At 42.9% G+C, this 17,830-nt stretch overlaps 1 protein-coding gene across 10 annotated transcripts in view; it reads left to right on the top strand.

Annotated features, from left to right (window-relative positions):
* Positions 1-17,830, top strand: part of SMARCA2 (SWI/SNF related BAF chromatin remodeling complex subunit ATPase 2) — a 176,277-nt gene that overhangs the window by 132,995 nt on the left and 25,452 nt on the right. For 7 of the 10 annotated variants that reach the window (XM_080667605.1, XM_080667604.1, XM_080667601.1 and 4 more), the window contains exon 28: positions 14,444-14,661. In XM_080667605.1, the coding sequence (XP_080523731.1) occupies positions 14,444-14,661 (218 nt within the window). Of the gene's footprint in view, positions 1-10,427; positions 10,640-11,213; positions 11,354-12,595; positions 12,692-14,443; positions 14,662-17,830 lie in introns of those variants that run through there. The other 3 variants (XM_080667608.1, XM_080667607.1, XM_080667600.1) reach the window with 3 other exon arrangements.

The raw sequence follows: 17,830 nt of genomic DNA, 5'->3' as shown, positions 1-17,830 counted from the left end.
TTTGAAGAATAGTCGCGTCCTGGGTGCTGAGGAATTTCACCGTGTGGTCGGGAAGTAGACTCACCAGCCAATGCGACTAGAGGCTCCCGGCAAAGGAAAGGGCAGAGTTGGGATGATCACTGGAGGGTGATGTAGGGAAGACAGAGTTTGGTGCTAGAGTTTCTAATTTTGTGATTGAAGATTGACAGAAATACCTGCAACAAGTGCGCTTGAATGTATTACCTATATGTTATTATATACCTACAATATTATAGGTATACACCTAGGAACAGTTTTCCCAGGGAACCCTGTCAAAAAGTTGGATTTGTATTCAACTGTATTTATAATATCTCTTCTTCCCCCAGTATTGTGCTAGGTGCTGGAAGGGAAATGAGTAAACTAAGCCACAGGCTCAGTAAGAAAAAGAAAAAAACTCAATGACCTGTTACAGCTGAGAACGATTCTGCATGGGGCACAGGCACAAGGGATGGGGAAAGACGCTCCAGGTGAGCCAGGTGAGAGTCATCCCAAAGGGGGTATAAGTATGGCTGCTGTGGTTGAGCGACAGATCCGTGCCCCTGCTCCTCCAGGTTGTTCACGTGCCGGGAGGGGCGGCGAGTCAGGTAGGGTAAGATCAGATGGCGGAGATGTCTGGAGTCCAGGCAGGGGGACTGGGGATTGACAGACTTGAGGATAACTTAGGAACCTGCGGACAGAAGTTCTTAAGATCTGACCAATGGGATGTAGCTCATAACTAGAGAGAAAAAATTCAGAATGGAGCGATTTAGACTTATTGCAAGGGAGAAAGGAGGAATGCATGACAAAAAAAAAAGGACAAGCAAGGGAGGAAACAGGCCTGCCTTTGCGCCCCCTGCCCCATTCCAGAAAGAGAGAACAGCAGAAGTTTTCTCAGCTAAACTAGTGAGAACCAGCTGAAGGTTGCTCAACGAAAATATCAGTGAAGGTGAGAAAGTGGTGTTACATAGAGGTGAAAAGGTTTAAGGAAACCAAAATGCTTCTCCGTTTGCCACACTTGTTTGTTTTTTGTTAATCCTCACCCGATATTTTTCCCATAGATTTTTAGAGAGGGTGGAAGGGAGAGGGAGAGACACATGGATTGGTTGCCTCCTTGTACGTACCCTGACCAGAGCCAGGGAACCTGCAACCAAGGTACGTGCCCTTGACCAGAATCGAACCTGGGACCCTTTAGTCCGTGGGCTGATGCTCTATCCACTGAGCAAAACTGGCTAAGGCGCCACGTTCTTTTTTCTTTTTTTTAATTTAAATTCTTTATTGTTTAAAGTATTACTTATGTCTCCTTTTACCCCCATTGACCTCTCCCCGGCCGCTCCCACTCCCCTACTGTCTGTGTCCATTGGTTAGGCTTATATGCATGCATACAAGTCCTTTGGTTGATCTCTTACCCCCCTCCCTCCCCTGCCTTCCTCTGAGGTTGGACGGTCTGTTCGATGCTTCTATGTCTCTGGACCCATTTTTGTTCATCAGTTTATGTTGTTCATTATATTCCACAAATGAGTGAGATCATGTGATGTTTATCTTTCTCTGCCTGGCTTATTTTGCTTAACATAAATGCTCTCTAGGTCCATCCATGCTGTTGGAAATGGTAGGAATTCCTTCCTTTTTACAGCAGCATAGTATTCCATTGTGTAGATGTGCCACAGGTTTTTAATCCACTCATCTGCTGATGGGCACTTAGGCTGTTTCCAAATCTTAGCTATGGTGAATTGTGCTGCTATGAACATAGGGGTGCATATATCCTTTTTGATTGGTGTTTCTAGTTTCTTGGGATATATTCCTAGGAGTGGGATTACTGGGTCAAATGGGAGTTCCATTTTCAGTTTTTTGAGGAAACTCCATACTGTTCTCCACAGTGGCTGCACCAGTCTGCATTCCCACCAGCAGTGCACGAGGCTTCCTTTTTCTCCACATCCTCGTAGGGCGCCACATTCTTGACATAAGGCTGATGTTGCCTCTTGGAATCTGCTAACTAGAATACTCTGGTCTGTCTTGTATAAGTGACACCCATTATGTATCCTTTAGGATTTCCAGTTTTAGTGTTTTTTAAAGTGAAAATCCTCTTTTTTTTTTTAAATGTCGGCTTTACCAGGGTATCTATAATAATAAAAGCATAATATGCTAATTAGACCAGGCGACCTTTCGGACGAAGCCAGGGCTGCGAGGGAAGCCCAGGTCCCAGGTGCCAGAGGGAAGCCGGCAGCCGGGAGGGGGCGGTTGGGGGGAGAAGGCCTACTCATGCACGAATTTCGTGCACTGGGCCTCTAGTAACTGAAAAAATTGTAAGACACCTGAAGAGTACATTGTGGAGGTTGGATATTGGGTATACACTGTGAAAGTATTCCCCCCATCTAGTTAACACATCCATCACTGAGTAAGAAAGAATCCTGATACTAACAAGGACACTGAGTGCAGACTCTTCCCAGATTATGAGAGATTATAATATTGCCTTTGGCAAATTTAGTGTTGTGTTTTAAAGCAACTCACTTTTTATGGCATCTTTCATTGTCCTTGCTGCTTGTAGAAATAAGAACCCTATTTCTTTTCACAGTTGCGTTTCATTTGTGTAATACTTAATTGAACAATGTAGTTCCAATAACAAGTGTAACCAGCACTGAAACATTGGGGAACACAACTGACTGTTGGCATCTGAGTCATGCGGAGTGAGCAGAGGGTCCATGCTGTGGGCAGGGTCTTCAGCGGGGACCAATTTGAAGGAGCCTTTGAACTTTTTTCAAATTTAGTAACTGTCAGCTGTGCACCCTCGAAACTTTCCTCTACACCAGTGGTCAGCAAACTGCGGCTCGCGAGTTGACTAATGAGTTTGCCGACCACTGCTCTACACGACCTGTTTCAGCTGAGAACGATTCTGAGAGGGTGCATGTTAGGGGATGTTTCCTGTATGGAGATACTACTGCCACTAAGAGCCAGCTCCCATGTTTGTCTCGCCTGTGCAAATTGCTGGCCGTGTTTCTGTTGACCTGCCTCCTGGCGCCCCCTCCTCTGCCACCCCACTCGGCCTGTGTTGATCTCAGCCGGGGAGTCCCAGCAAAGCTGCTAGTCCTGGCTTAGAATACGGGAAGCTATGGGAGCCATGCGAGGCCAATATAGTGCTAGGTGTGTTTCTTAGCAAAACCTGGTCTTACCTGCCTCTGTTCTTGCTTCTTTGTGCTTTAACATTAGAGACTTTGATTTAAAGTTTATTGTGTAGCAGATTGTGTTTGCAACATATGTATAGCTCTTAGCTAACCAGGGCTCAAAGTTTTGTTTTGGATTTTCAGCTTTATTGGCTTGGTATTATTCAAAGCAGGATAATCACACTTAAGAGTTATATATATACTTAGAAGCATCTTGCAGATATAAATTGAGCAAATCCAGATTGGAAAGTTATTGTGCATTTCCAAGTTGGCTTCGCAACTTTTAACTGGCGCCGGACACTCTCTACTGACGCTGATAATATATGTTTACGTGTGTGTGTGTGTGTGTGTGTGTGTGTGTGACGCACATCTGCGTGTATTTCTGTATAGCTGAACCAAATACAGGTGTGTCTGTGTATATGGAGTTAAGTCCCCCCTCTTTCTCCTTTTCACAGGACACTCTACATATCTCCAGTTGTCCTCTGTTTATTCCTGGTTTCTAGTCATAACATCTCTGGTCTAGGTGCTGCCTCATGACCTTCATTCAGTTTCAACTCCCACACCCACTGGCCGTATTCTTTCACAACTTTTGCAGTTCGGATTCCTAAGAGAAGTGAACTAACGCAGTCAATCACGCTCACTTCTGTTTCTGCAGAGACCCTCGTGCCAGGCCCTGCACAAGCCTGGAGCTAGGCCACCCTGGGAACAGGGACCATTCTTAGTCGGACCAGGTGAGCGCAGCACAGGGAGGAGTTGCCTGATAGAAAGACATGGCTGCCCAAGCAGCAGGTATTGTGGGCAGTGCAGTGTCCCTTAGATTACAGGATGGCGCGAAAGCTAAGGGCTGCCATCACTTCTGCAAAGGGATGTTTTATATACGTACAGGCAGGCCTCCCGTGGCATCATTCCGACATGTGCAGATTTCCATCCCTGTGATAACAGCTGAAACACTTTAGAACCCCAATCACAAATTCCAGTGACCCTATGTGTTAGTTTTCTAGGACTGCCATACAAAATACCACAGACTTGGGATTAAACAACACCTTTATTTTCTCATATTTCTGGAAGATGGAAGTCTGAGATGAAGGTGTTGGGGTGGCTGATCGGAGGCCTTGGCTTGTAGATGGCCCCTTCTCCCTGTGTCTTCACAAGGTCCTCACTCTGTGCATCTGTGACCTAATCTTCTAAGGACACCCGTTCATCCTGGGGTAGGGCCCACCCTGATTACCTCAGCTTAATTCTTTAAAAGTCCTATCTTCAAATAGTCCTATTCTAAGGTCCTGGGGGTTAGAACCTCAACTTATGGATTTGGGGGGTGGGGGACACAATTCAGCCCTTAACACCATGACATCCTCATTGTGAGTCATTGCATGAGATGCAAACTTGGCTGCTGCTCTTCAGTCCACAAATCGCTGTGCCAGTCACAGACACACATTGTGATCAGTGATCAGTCTCAGCACTCCTGTCAAAGTGTGTTGGTGATTAGTCACTGAGCATGATACTCGGTCCATGCACAAACAGTGAAGCATGTAGTGGTGATGTCCCCTTGTCTCCCAGGGGTACACCCACAGCATTCTACAGAAACAGGTCATCAAGAGAGGGAATGGTCACCAAAGGTGAAAGTGCATCAAGGAAACGAAGAGTCACAGCAAAGGAAGCCAAGTTGGATGTGATTAGAAAAGTTGAAAAGGGCAACGTCAGAGTGAAAATGGGACAAGTCCTGCACTTAACCACAATACAAGCCATGTTTTAAAAGTCTGTTGAGTAGAAAAAGCAAGCTAAAGTCTCTTCCATGTATTTTAAATTGCACTGGAAACATAAAGCCACTTTAGGTCGAATTTGAGCACTTACTTTGGATTGAAGACCATAATAAAAAAAAATAATCCCAATTAATTCGCCATTTAATGTGCCGTCCACAGAGCTTAGTTGCCACATTGAAAGACACTGGTAATCACAAGGAACCTGGACAAGAACCTTGACTGCCGGTAAAGGCCGATTTCCTCGGTTAAGGAGTGGACGGGACTCGGTGACTGCGGGGCAGGCTGGTGCTGCTGCCCGGGCGGAGGGTGCTGCTGTGAAATGAGCACCCAGGTGCCAAGGGTTAGTCAAGGCAGGTGGTTGTGATGGTCATCAGGTATTTACTGCTGATACATCGGACAGTCCTAGGAAGAGCTTACGTGGAGAAAGCTGTAGGATGGCAACGTGGCCATAAAGAGAGACGTTAGTTAACACAGCCAGAGGAACTTAGTGCGGGCAAACTTACTGACATAAATGGGAAATGGTTGTGAAGAAAACAAAGATCTTCCAGAGAAAGCGACACCAGCAAAAAAACAAAAAAAAAAACAAACCCTCAAAATTAAAGGAACTCGGAGATATTTCACTACATTGAAATGGCAAAGGATACAATGTTGGAAGCTGATGCCTGGCAATTTGCGAAGGCATAGAGAAGATGGTCACTACATATCATGTTATTTAATAAGGAAAAGCCAAGTGCTTTCCCAACACTCTTGATAAGCTTTTACCAAAAAAATACACCAAACATTTTAATGCTCAATGTTTCTAATGTTTTAGGACAGTGGTCGGCAAACTCATTAGTCAACAGAGCCAAATATCAACAGTACAACGATTGAAATTTCTTTTCAGAGCCAATTTTTTTAAACTTACACTTCTTCTAACGCCACTTATTCAAAATAGACTCGCCCAGGCCGTGGTATTTTGTGGAAGAGCCACACTCAAGGGGCCAAAGAGCCGCATGTGGCTCGCGAGCCGCAGTTTGCTGACCACGGTTTTGGGATATTAAATATTTTACCATATTTTTCATTTTCCTGTACATGTGTAACGGACAGTAAGAGTTTTTAACGTTTTCATATAAATTTGTAAAGGTCATGGAACAATAATTTTCCCCTTGATTATTAAAATGGCTTTGTCTGGTTTCGATGTATAGGGTCATTTTTATGGTCCCATACGTCCATGCAAAGCAAAGGCTTCACACGTGTGTATGTACTGTTGCTGGATTGCCTTCTGAGATGTACCATGTTATCTTTCCACTTGCATTTTTCCCCTAACCCTGGCAAGCATAATCTAGCCTTTTCCTGGTGGTTCAGTTGTCATACATGCTTCAAAGCAGATTAACATACTTGTTCAAGGTGTGGTTTATGCAGACAAACTTTCGGAGTTCCAACTCCAGCTGGCTCTGCAACTTACTTGTATGATTTGGGGTAAGAGGTTTTGTCTCCCTGTGCCTCAGTTTTCATGTCTGTAAAGTGAGGAGAATAATAGTCCTACCTGGTAGGGTTGTTAGGAGTTTTAAGTGAGCAAATGTACGGAAAGCTCTGAGTGCCTGGGAACATAGTGATATGGGTGAGCTGCTGCTGGTGGTGAGGGTGAGGGTGGTAGAAGCATTCACGATGCCATGTATCTTAAGATTTATTGATATTGAGGCTTTTTCTTTCCTCTTGAGGTGGACACAGACTAGGTCAGGATATTCTTTATTTCTGGGGTTGTTTTACTTTATGTATTCTCCTCCCTTGTCATTTGGCTACTAATGGCCTGTTTTTCATCTGCCTCAGGCAGAACAAGCGCCCTGCTCTCAACCACCTGCTCATTTGAATTTGATGCTTTCCACTACAGGGGGTGCAATTCATGACAAGGGAACCTGTCTAGTAGCGTGTCAGCCTGGACACGGGCTCAGTTCCTCCTGGATGGCCTATCACAGGGAAGCTCAGAAGAGAATCACTTTTTTTTTTGGCTCAGGGACCTCCAGTTCACCATTTGGTATTGTCTCCAAATGAGGTTATACTCATGGTCATTCTGTTGTCTATTTCGATAGAATTAGATTATTCTTTGCAAGTATTGAGATTGTACCACAGTCTGTTCCCTTCTTTTGGCTTTGGTGTTTGTGTGTGTGTGTGTGTGTGTGTGTGTGTGTGTGTATCTCCTATATAATAAAAGATTAATACGCAAATTGTCCCCTTGACCAGGAGTTCGACCATGGGGTGGGGCCATCCAGCTGGCCAACCTCCTGCTTCCCCTCCCCCTGGCCAGCCCGGCCCAATGGGCCCTGATCAGGGCAGGCTGGCTTGACCCCACCCATGCACGAATTCGTGCACCAGGCTTCTAGTGTGTGTGTGTGTATGTATATATATATATATATATATATATATATATAATGTATATATATATAATGTATATATGTATATATATGTATATGTGTATATATATATATATATATATATATATATATACACACACACACACACACACACACACACACACACACACTAATTGATTTCAGAGAGGGAGAAACATCAATGATGAGAATCATTAATTGGCTGCCTCCTGCAAGCCCCACACTGGGGACCAAGCCTACAACCCGGGCATATGCCCTGACTGGGACTCAAACTGTGACCTCCTGGGTCATAGGTCAACCCTCAACCACTGAGCCATGCTGACATGTCTTTATGTACTGAGAATCCTGAAGTCCCGAGGTGGCCCAGGCCTTATCTGAGAAGCCCTGCTCAAGAGACAAGCAGGTAGAGTTCTGTCCGTGCTGTGAGTTGATAGGAGTTGGATAAATGGTCTCAGGATAAGAAGACAGGACTGCATTTCTTTGAAGTCCCCATTGTTTCCTAAGCCTCTTGAGGCTCTCAGATTCTGTCCGGTTCTTTACTTGGGTCCATCCAAGGGAGCAGGAGCATAGCGCTGGCCTCATGTGAGAACAAAGGTGTCACTATATTGTTTGTGATCTGACTGGTTCTATAGGTCCGATGTTTGGGGTGGCCGCTATCTGCTAAATCTGGAAGGCATTCTCTGAATACAGCATTTACTTAATGCTGCCCAAAAGATACCCTAGGGGTTCTTAGCGATCTTGCGGCTGAAATAATTTTTATCCTCCCTATGCCTTTTTCCTCTTCCCAGCCCCAAACTGCTTTTACTTGACATGGTGTAGTAATTTGCCTCTTCTCATTTGGATGAGCCATGTCTCCCCTTTACCATTTCCCCCTTGGGTGGTGTCCACATGCAGCTTCCTTATGCCATAGGGCAGTGGTCGGCAAACTGCGGCTCACGAGCCACATGCAGCTCGCGAGCCGCGGTTTGCCGCTCTGTTGACTAATGAGTTGCCGACCACTGCCATAGGGGAAGGAGAGAGGCTTGGTCCATTTTTGCGAAAGTGATCTAAAGTTGAACAAGAAACTGAAAAGCTCACTGTACCAGACATCCGATCGTTAAACTGAGACTCTATTCGCTTCCCCCTACATGGGCAGCATTGTACGTTTCAGTTCAGTCCCCCACTCAGGGAGAGCTGGGAGTGCAGTTGGCATCTGAGTTGCCTGGCAAATTGAGTGAGGAAATGAAAGTCTATTGAATTAAAATGTCATCAGTTTTAACTGTACTGCTGAGAAAAAGAAAAAATACACACTAAAGAAATCTTTAGCCTTCAGCTTGACTTGCCTCTTTTTTTTAATATTTTTTATTCAAATTAACAAAATTATAAAAATAAAGTTTATGAGCCCTGGCCAGGTGTGGCTCAGTTGTTTGGAATGTTGTCCCATGCACCCAAAGGGGGCGGGTTCGATTCCCAGGACAGGGCACATCCTCAGGTTGCAGGTTTGATCCCTGGTCCGGGCACACACAGGAAGCAACCTGTTGATGTTTCTCTCTCATATCACTGTGTCTCTCCCTGTCTCTAAGATCAATTTAAAAAAAAAAACCACATCAATTAAAAACGTTTATGGATAGTTACATTCTATATACAAGTATTTTCTTACATTGTGGCTATCTCCTTATGAATATTTGAATGAATAGGGATTTTTGAAAAGGTTTCTAGTCATTGGCCAGGGCAAGACGGAACATGCTACCTGTTGAAATACTGTACGGTTTGAGTTTGGGAGGAACGCTAGCAAGATGTCACTAGCATTGTGTGCTCTGTGTTGAGGTGGTAGGATCATGTATGAACCTGCAGTTGTTGGTTCTCCCCCCCCCCCCCTAATAATATTTAGAGAATTTGATTTCTTTCCAGGGACTTTTTTTTATTGTTGTGGTAAAATACACACAACATAAAACTTACTATTTTAACTATTCTAAGTGTACATTTCAGCACGTTGTTGTACAGCCGTCAGCACTGCCCACTCCAGAACTTTTTCGTCATTCCAAACTGAAATTCTGTCCTCAGTAATCAATAACTGCATCCCCCCTCCATTTAACCCTTGGTAACCACTGTTCTCCTTTCTCATAGAAGTGCAATCAGACATTTGCCCTTATGTGTCTGGTTTATTTCACTTTAGGGAATTTGATTTCATGCATCCTTTTCAAACAGGTTGCTTTGGGGGATGGTAATAATCAAAACTTAGTAATTGTCCGAAGCCGTGAGTCTGAAATTCTGTATCCGAAGGGCTGCAGTCTTTATGAAATCAAGTGCCTAAAATGATGCCATTTTGAGCAAGAATTCCATGTTCAATTTTTTTGCTGTTTTTAAATATTCCTATTATAAGAAAGTTTCTCACACATGAAATGTTAAATTTTCTGTAAAATTCCACTTTGTTTTTGTTAATCCTCACCTGAGGATATTTTTCCCATTGATTTTGTAGAGATGGAAGGGAGGGAAGGAGAGGGAGAAAGAGAAAGAAACATCGATGTGAGAGACATCAATTGGTTGCCTCCACACGTACTCCGAGCTGGCTGGGGGATAGAACCTGCAACCCAGGTATGTGCCCTTGACTGGAACCCAACCTAGGTCCCTTCGGTGCGTGGGCTGAAGCTCTAACCACTTATCGCACCGGCCAGGGCAAAATTCCACCTTCTGTTGTTGTTGCTGCAGTTGGGGTGGTTTTGAGGATCATTGCCTGTACTTACTGGCTTCTGGGGTCTCACAGGGGCTTGAGTGAAGTTTAAGCTCCCCAAATAATGGGATCAAGTTTAGTGAAGTGTGAGTGGTCCCCAGGAAGTGCTGGTACTGACATGACCCAATTCTTTAATGCTTAGCCCTCCACTCTAACCCCACCTCCACCCCCAGTAGCATCTAGCTCTTCTGGAATCCTAGAGTTTGAGTGGAGAGGACCCCCCACCCTCGTAGAGCGAGAAAGAGAACGTGTCCGTGGGCAGAAACGTGATGTTAAAGATCAGAGTTAAGCACTACAATGCTCCCTTCCCCATTTCATAGCCAAGACGTTTCCCAGGCATTGTTTCGCTGTCTCCCGATTTGCCCCTTTCCGTTTTCCCTGAGATGGTCTGTTCCGCCGAGAGGGCCGTGCCACGCTGCGCGTGGGCTGGGGAGCCGCCGAGGGGGAAAGGCAGCCACAGGGAAACAATGCGCCTGGACCGGCTCCTGGCTTTTGTTTGCTCGTCCCCGGGTACCTCCTCATGGTCCTGCGTCGGGCGGCGGTGTGCACTGTGAAGTCGGGCATCATAGCGCCTCGGTACCCCGCGGGCCGAGAAGAACGGGGACCATGCCGGCGCTCTGGACCGTCCGCCTCTCCCTAAAAGACGTGGTGTGTGTCCGGTGACGGGGCCCGGCCGGACCCACGTGCGGCCGATCCCGGGTCTGCCATGTGCTCTCAGGCTGCAGAGCGGCTCCTCTAACGCAGCTGCTCCTGCACCTCCTCTCCTGCGTTTTATCAGAACCTGCACGCCGCTTCCTTACGAGCTAACTGAAGAAGGAGCCCGTCTGTATCTTGTTCTTGCCCGGCCTGTGTCAGGAAAATGTCTTCTTAAAAAAAAAAAAAAAATGTGTTTTTTTTTTTTTAAAGAAAGAAAGAAAGAAGGGAGGGAAAAGAGGTTGCCATCCAGTGGAGGAAAGAGTAATTCCCAGCTTCATTCAGGAAAAACGCAGGCTGAAATATGCTTCACTGTTTTAACTTGGCTGGGGCTTTTTTTTTTTCTTTTTTTTTTTAATCACCAGAAGGGTTTTTTTAGTGACATCCGGAGCCAGAAGGGTGCAGTGCGCCTTTAAGGAAAGAAGTGCCTCACCAAACTTCGCTGTAGTTGTAGCTCGCCGTTTGCGTAGGGCAGGAAAGTGTTAATTTCTTATTTGTACACTTTTTTTCCCCCGACTTCCTTCCTATTCACTTCATTAAATCTAGAGGCAGTTCGGCATGGGAGCCGTCTGTATGTTGAATTAGGGCTCGCACTCTTGCGCAACACGTCACCAGTCGGAAACTGGGGGTTTGCTTCTGTGATTTATTTCATTATTGTGCTGGTAAAAGGTTTGGAAGGGAAATCTTTTGGGGGTAGTACTTTAGCATTGTGTAGCAAGTTTTCTTTTTGTGGGCCCCCCCCTCCCTTAGCACTGAGTTGAGTCAGTGGAGCCAGTTGGATAAGTAATTTTTTAAAATTAAAGAACAGTTTTAAATGTCCAAGAATAATTTGACTTATATGCAGGAGTAATCTTACTCCACTCTTTTAAGTGCTAAAAGCACCGGGAAATATTTAGAGAATTGATTTCCATTAGAACAAGACCCTTAGAAATCCCTCTACAACAAGCACTGCATATGGATGTGTTTGGGGTCTTGGGGGAGGAGGGAAGGATGTTTGTAGCTGTCTGCATTCCTGCATAAAAGCCTTTCTTTAAAGGGTATAATGGTCAGTACTTTGTGTGTTTCCATGTGAATCCAAAACCTAAATTTAATAAGGATCTGCATGTATTAGCAATTGTAATAAAAATTATTTTATTCTTTTTGTAGTTTAATTTGTTTTTGCTTTTTAGCTAGATTTAGAGATTTAACAGTCCAGCTATCACTAGCCTTATGCTTTGTTCCCCCCCTTTTTTTGCAAAGTTAAGGGGGGGGGGAGGTGAGAGTAGAAATATTCTTTCACAACTTCCCCCTCTTCATTTATCCCACTGAAAAGAAAAACAATGAAAAATTTTACAGCATGAAACTGAAAGTGAAGTGTCACAGTTGTTCAGGATTTTCTTTAAAGAACAGAATAACATTTTTTATTAAAATATTTATACTTGAGAACAAGCACATTGCTTTTACTGACATGCATTTAATGAAAAAGAAATTCCTTTATTTAAAAAAAAATCATCTTAGACCGCTCCAAAACCCCATGCAGCTTGTTTTATGAAAAACGCTAAAATGAGGTTTCAAATACCAAAAAGAAGCATACCTTGTTTTAATTTTTGAAAGTAAATTTGAATATTAATTTGTTTCCTTATCAGCTTAATTGTTAAAATGCAAGTAAGAATCAGGAACTGCCTGAGCTAAAAAAAAAAAAAAAATCTCTAATTCTGCTGCCTGAAATAATAAGAGGAGAAAAAAAATATGATAAGTAGTTGTCAATATTAAAACAGGCTGAAGGAGGAAGGCTTTGGGCCTTGTAGTAGGGAGAATGAAACAGCAGATTTGAGTATCCACAATCCTTTCAGTATTAAATTTTCAGTAAAATAAAATTACTTGTATATGAAAACATAGCCTTTCCCCAGCTCTCTTTTTTTTCCTGATCAGCTGATGAAGAGACTAGCAGCTCGCTGCTTTGCTGGCTTGTTAATTTTATCCCCACTAACTGTGATTTCCGATAGCCGGCCTGCTGATAGTGGTAAGGTAAATATCCTTTTTCGTTGCCGTCTTGAAGATTCAGTAGAACTACATCCCAGGCATGTGTAGGTGTGTAACACATCCAAAGCCGGTGTTCTCCGTATTTCTGTGTGCAACTGGGTGCTTGAGAGCAGTACCATTAACTGTTGACAGCCTTGCATGCTGTATTTATTATTAGCATGTTCAGCCTCCAAGATTTGCGGGGCAATTTCCTTTTCTTAATCTTCGCTTAGCTGCAGTGTGTTTAGCTGTATAGTGGGTGTCCTGCTTTTAGGCAAATGAATATTAATGAAATGATGTGGAGCTTTTTTTCTTTTTTCCTCATAATTCATCAGATCTCGCCTTCTTCATAGTGGTTATCTGAACATTGTAGGATCGTGATAGAAATTGTCTTTTGATTATTAAGGCCTAGGCTCGGACTGTCCCTTAGGACTCTGTCTGTGTGCATGTTGCTTCTATGGGTTTGCACATGGGAAGATGCATAGAAAACATATTTTAAATGCCACAGGCATTTTTTAACATGCCAGGTTGTTGTGTGTTCTGCACCAGGTTTTCTTCACAAAACCTTTCTTTTTCAGGAGGCATTGTACACAAGTGAAAGAAATTATGTCTGAGTTGTAATCACTCTTTATATTGATTGTTATACTCACATGATCATAAATATTAGCCATGTTTGGTGCTGTGGAGAAATGAAGGTAATTGCCTTATGATTAGAGCTCTTTCAGCTAGGAGAAAGGATTGATTAGCATTTGCATACTGGAGGCAATATTGAGAGGCAGGAGGAACAAATAACATCAGTTATTTTGTGTGAGAAGGCAATCTTGAAATATAATTTAAAGGTTTTAAAAAATATTTTTCTTTCTGTGGTTAAATACTCTTATCTGTTGTGGTTTGGGTTTTTTGTTTTTTTCTTCTGCGTCCCCCCCCACCCCCACCTCTGTTTTTTCTTAAGTTTTGAGATTTACCAGGGGGAAAAAAGTTTAAACTTCTGGGTCTGTCACATGGATCTTTTAGCCATTTATGAACAGGTTTCTTTTATGCCTGGTTGTTTTTATAGCTATTTTATTATCTCTCTGCATTAGTGCTGCTGGCTCTGGTTTAAAGCAAGCGTTGGCAGGTAATTGGAAAAAAAGTGTTTGTTGTTTGTGTGTGTGTTCTCCATCGGGTGATTTAAGTACGTTTACAAAGGAATGTGGCTTTGTACTTCTCCGTTTCCTTGTTTACGAATGGCTATGTTAGAACAAAAATCTGGATGCAATTTTGATTTATGTTGTGAATCATGCATAAATTGATGTAAAAATCTTAAAAAAGAAATGGCCAATGCTTATATGATTGTAGGGATGTATTCTTAAGAAATTTTTTTTTCTTCACTCATCCCTTTTTTTTTTTTAATTATATCTTTTCCTCCCTTACAGTAATGAGACAGTTAAGGTCTTTTTCTTCTATTGAGCCAAAATTTCAATTGGATTCAGTTACCTTCAAACACCTAAATGTACAGATCTCGTATTTGTCATAGCCTTCTTTACTATTAGTGTTTCAGGCCTTCAACATATTTTGCTCATGAAACAGACTTGGGTTAAAGATGCGTTTTATTCAATATGGTGGTCTTCCCTTTTTCTTCCTACTCCACTGATTGCTGTTAACTTTATTTTTTGGTTAGTTTGTTTCATTTTATTCTAATTAATTCAAGTTCTGTTTGTGTGTATGTATTTGTTATCCTCTTGTCTTGAATTTTTCTCCTCCGTTCCCTTTTAACAGGCCATTGAAGACGGCAATTTGGAAGAAATGGAAGAGGAAGTACGGCTTAAGAAACGAAAAAGACGAAGAAATGTGGATAAAGATCCCGCAAAAGAAGATGTGGAAAAAGCTAAGAAGAGACGGGGTCGCCCTCCCGCGGAGAAGTTGTCACCAAACCCCCCTAAACTGACAAAGCAGATGAATGCTATCATCGATACTGTGATCAACTACAAAGATAGGTGAGTGCTTCTCCCCTATGCGAGGCCACGTCAGAGCAGGCGTTATTAAGGTGTGCAGTGGGGCTGGTGCATCCTTTCTACTTAGTGTTTTGTGACTCTCACTCAAAGGTATGTTCAAAATGGCCACTACTGCTGTCTCATACGATGTTTGATGGCTGTTTGGAAATAGGAGTTTAGATTACAAAACTAAGAAAACAGTCTGAACTGGAGAAAGATTCTTAGGGATCTCTGAAATACCATCAAGGATGTGGAAGGTTTTAAACCATAGAGTGAAATTCTACTTCTGGGATGAGTTGTCAGAGAAAGAACAGTTCTAGCATATTTAAGGTAAATATTTCATGTTAAGACTGTTTACAACCAAACAGGTGCTTCATCGAAGTTACCTCTCCTCCTTTCCTCCCAAACGTTCTTGACTGTCTTGTCTGAGCACTTGCTTGAGCCATCTTCTTCTCCCCACTAATGCTATGTAGACAGCATGGGAAAAAGTTTGCCTCTTTTTCATGGAACTTTTGAATGTGAATTTTGAGAAGTCTGTCCTGGATACTATCCCTAGACGATTGTAAACAATGAACAATCATTTGAAAACCAAAGCAAAGGTGTTTGAGGGTGTCAGCCCGCTCCAGTAGATAATCTAGTTACACTATATTCTGGTTAGTTGATTTGGTTTCCACTTGATAATCATGTGATGCAGTTTTAATGGGACGATCACATCTCATTCCGATGGAAAAAATGGATAGGAAACAAAACAAACATTTTATTTCTCTAAATTGCATATGGTATTAATCATTTTTAATTAGCAATATATATTTTTACATTAACTAGTGTTTGCTCTGTATTTCTGGAAGTGTTTAAAATGAATAGCTAAGTTGTGATTTTAGTTTTTCATTGTGACTTTAGCGAATGTGTTATACCAGGGAGAGAATGTCATTATAAAGATTAAATAGTCACAAAAGCAAGAAACTTTCAAACATGGGGTTTTATTGTTAAGTTTTTATTATATTATTTATTATGTATTATTATTATTTTTCAGAAGTGGTGACGAGTGAGTGGGAGGAGGTGTGTGTGAAGGGTCAGAATAACTTGCCCCTCTTTACTGACCAGGTCTTATTGGTTCCTGCTTCCTATTTTTACTATCGTCCCCTTTTTTTGCAGAATTATGAATTGGGTCTGGGTGAGCTACTTATTGACACAGGGGAATGACAGCAATTCAGGGAGGAAAATTTGGCCAGATGTCCATTCTTTTACTACAGTGAACAGCAAACTTCCTTATAAACCAAGAGTCAGTAACTCTGTCACGTTTCTATTTACCCCCAGCCCTATGGGTAGGTTTGCAGAAGGCAGGAACAGTTTGCATCCAGGAAGCTGGCTTGGACTATGACACCTTATTTTATCAGCCCCTGGTTTAAAGAACAAAAATAGAGAATGTCACTCTGCATATACTTCTAATTCTTCTTGCCCTTTGTCTGTGTCTCTGACCAGGTGTGCCTGGGTCTTTGACAGGCATCTGGGTCATTACCTACTGTGCGTGAGGGTGGGGCTGCTGTAGAGCTGAGAACAGCCAAGAACGTCCTGTGAGGCCAGGCCTGGTATTCCAGGGATGGCTATCTCCTGCTTCATGGCATGAAAGCCAGTGAACCACAGATGGTTTTATTTCATATTTCACATAGGTTTTTTTAAATAAAACTTGAGAGGTTGTTGTTCTACCCCCTTTTTGAAAAACCTAAATATCTGGCAGCAATCTACCCAACTTTCCCTCCAGCAACAGCTGCTCAGGGTGAAGAAGTGGCTGCCGCCTCTGCCGGCTCTCATGCTCTGGTTTCTCACAGTCCCCGTCACGTCACACACTGTCACTCCTCCAGTAGGAGTGCCCGTTACCATTTAGCATCATGCTTTTCTCACCTGGCCCCCTCCGTTCCTTTATATCATCTGCTGGCTCCGTAGCCTTTGGAGTTTGTGATTTAGGGATATCCATGGCTGTGGGCTGACCACTTTCCTAGAAACCACCCAGAGAGGTATAAGGTCAGGTCACTTAAAATAGGCATAGTGCAGCACTTGAGAGCACAAGCTCCTGTCTTGTTTCATCTCTAAACAGATAAAAGTGAGGGCCAGTGGGATTTAAAACCTAAATGTAAAAGGTAAAAAAGATAAATTAAGAAAATGATTTTCAAATTTGACTACATCAAAATTTAGCACTTACAGAGATTTTTAAAAAACAGTCTACAAGGTATGTTATATATTTCCACCATATACAAAAGGATAATATTTACAACAAATTAAGAATACTTCGTGGCTCAATAAGAAAGATAAAAGCATTCTGATTTAACTACGTGTGTTTGAATCCTAACTCGAGCATTTCCCAGGGGTGGGGGCGGGGGTGGAGCGCGGGGAGGTGGTGGTGAGCAATTTTCTTAACCTCCCGGAGCCTCACTTTTCTTATCCACAAAATGGAATAATTACTCACCTGTCTCTAGAGGTGTTAGAGGATTTGATGAGTGAATACAACCCAAGGTTTTTGGACAGTTTAATAAGTAATAATTAGCCTTTCAGACTGTGTATAACGGACCACGGGGGTGAATGGGGCTCCGTGCACAATCAAGTCAGTGTCCTTGCTGACAGGCTTTCCATCTCTTTCTTCCCAGAAAACACACTTTCTGTGGGACTATTGAGCAAGTCTTCAGTTGTGTGGTAGTGGAAGGGTAGTTAAATACTTCAGCATGCAGACATTGAGTAGTTTCCCCCCCACACCCCCTCTGGTTTTATTTATTTTACCTTTCCTTTGAAAAGTACCCCTCTTGGGTCCATTCTGTTAGCTCCCACATTTTAGGTACATGCTGGGGAATATGCACGAAATTTCCCACCACTGCATGTTTCATGTACATTTCATGTCAGTAACCCTCTAGAAAAAGCACTTACTCTATTTATACTTTTTTTTATTTCTCTTACCAAACTTGGTGCTCAAGTAGGAGGCACTCAAATTAGGAGGGCTGTAATTAGATATGTTGTCATATTTTTGGTTGGATTTAGAAAACGCTGCTGGGAAATGTACCTCTCCATGTGCTCAGATTTTTGCACCCTTGAAAATCAGCTACTAATATAGTAACTCAACCTGCCTGGGAAGGAAGTACCACCTGTGCTAACCTGCCTCCCATCACCCCCGTCCATGTGAGAG

The sequence above is a fragment of the Plecotus auritus genome (genome assembly GCF_963455305.1).
Source record: "Plecotus auritus genome assembly, chromosome: 5".
Classification (NCBI taxonomy): Eukaryota; Metazoa; Chordata; class Mammalia; order Chiroptera; family Vespertilionidae; genus Plecotus; species Plecotus auritus.
Note: the sequence above shows the minus strand (reverse complement) of the source record. Positions and strands in the feature narration are given on the sequence as shown.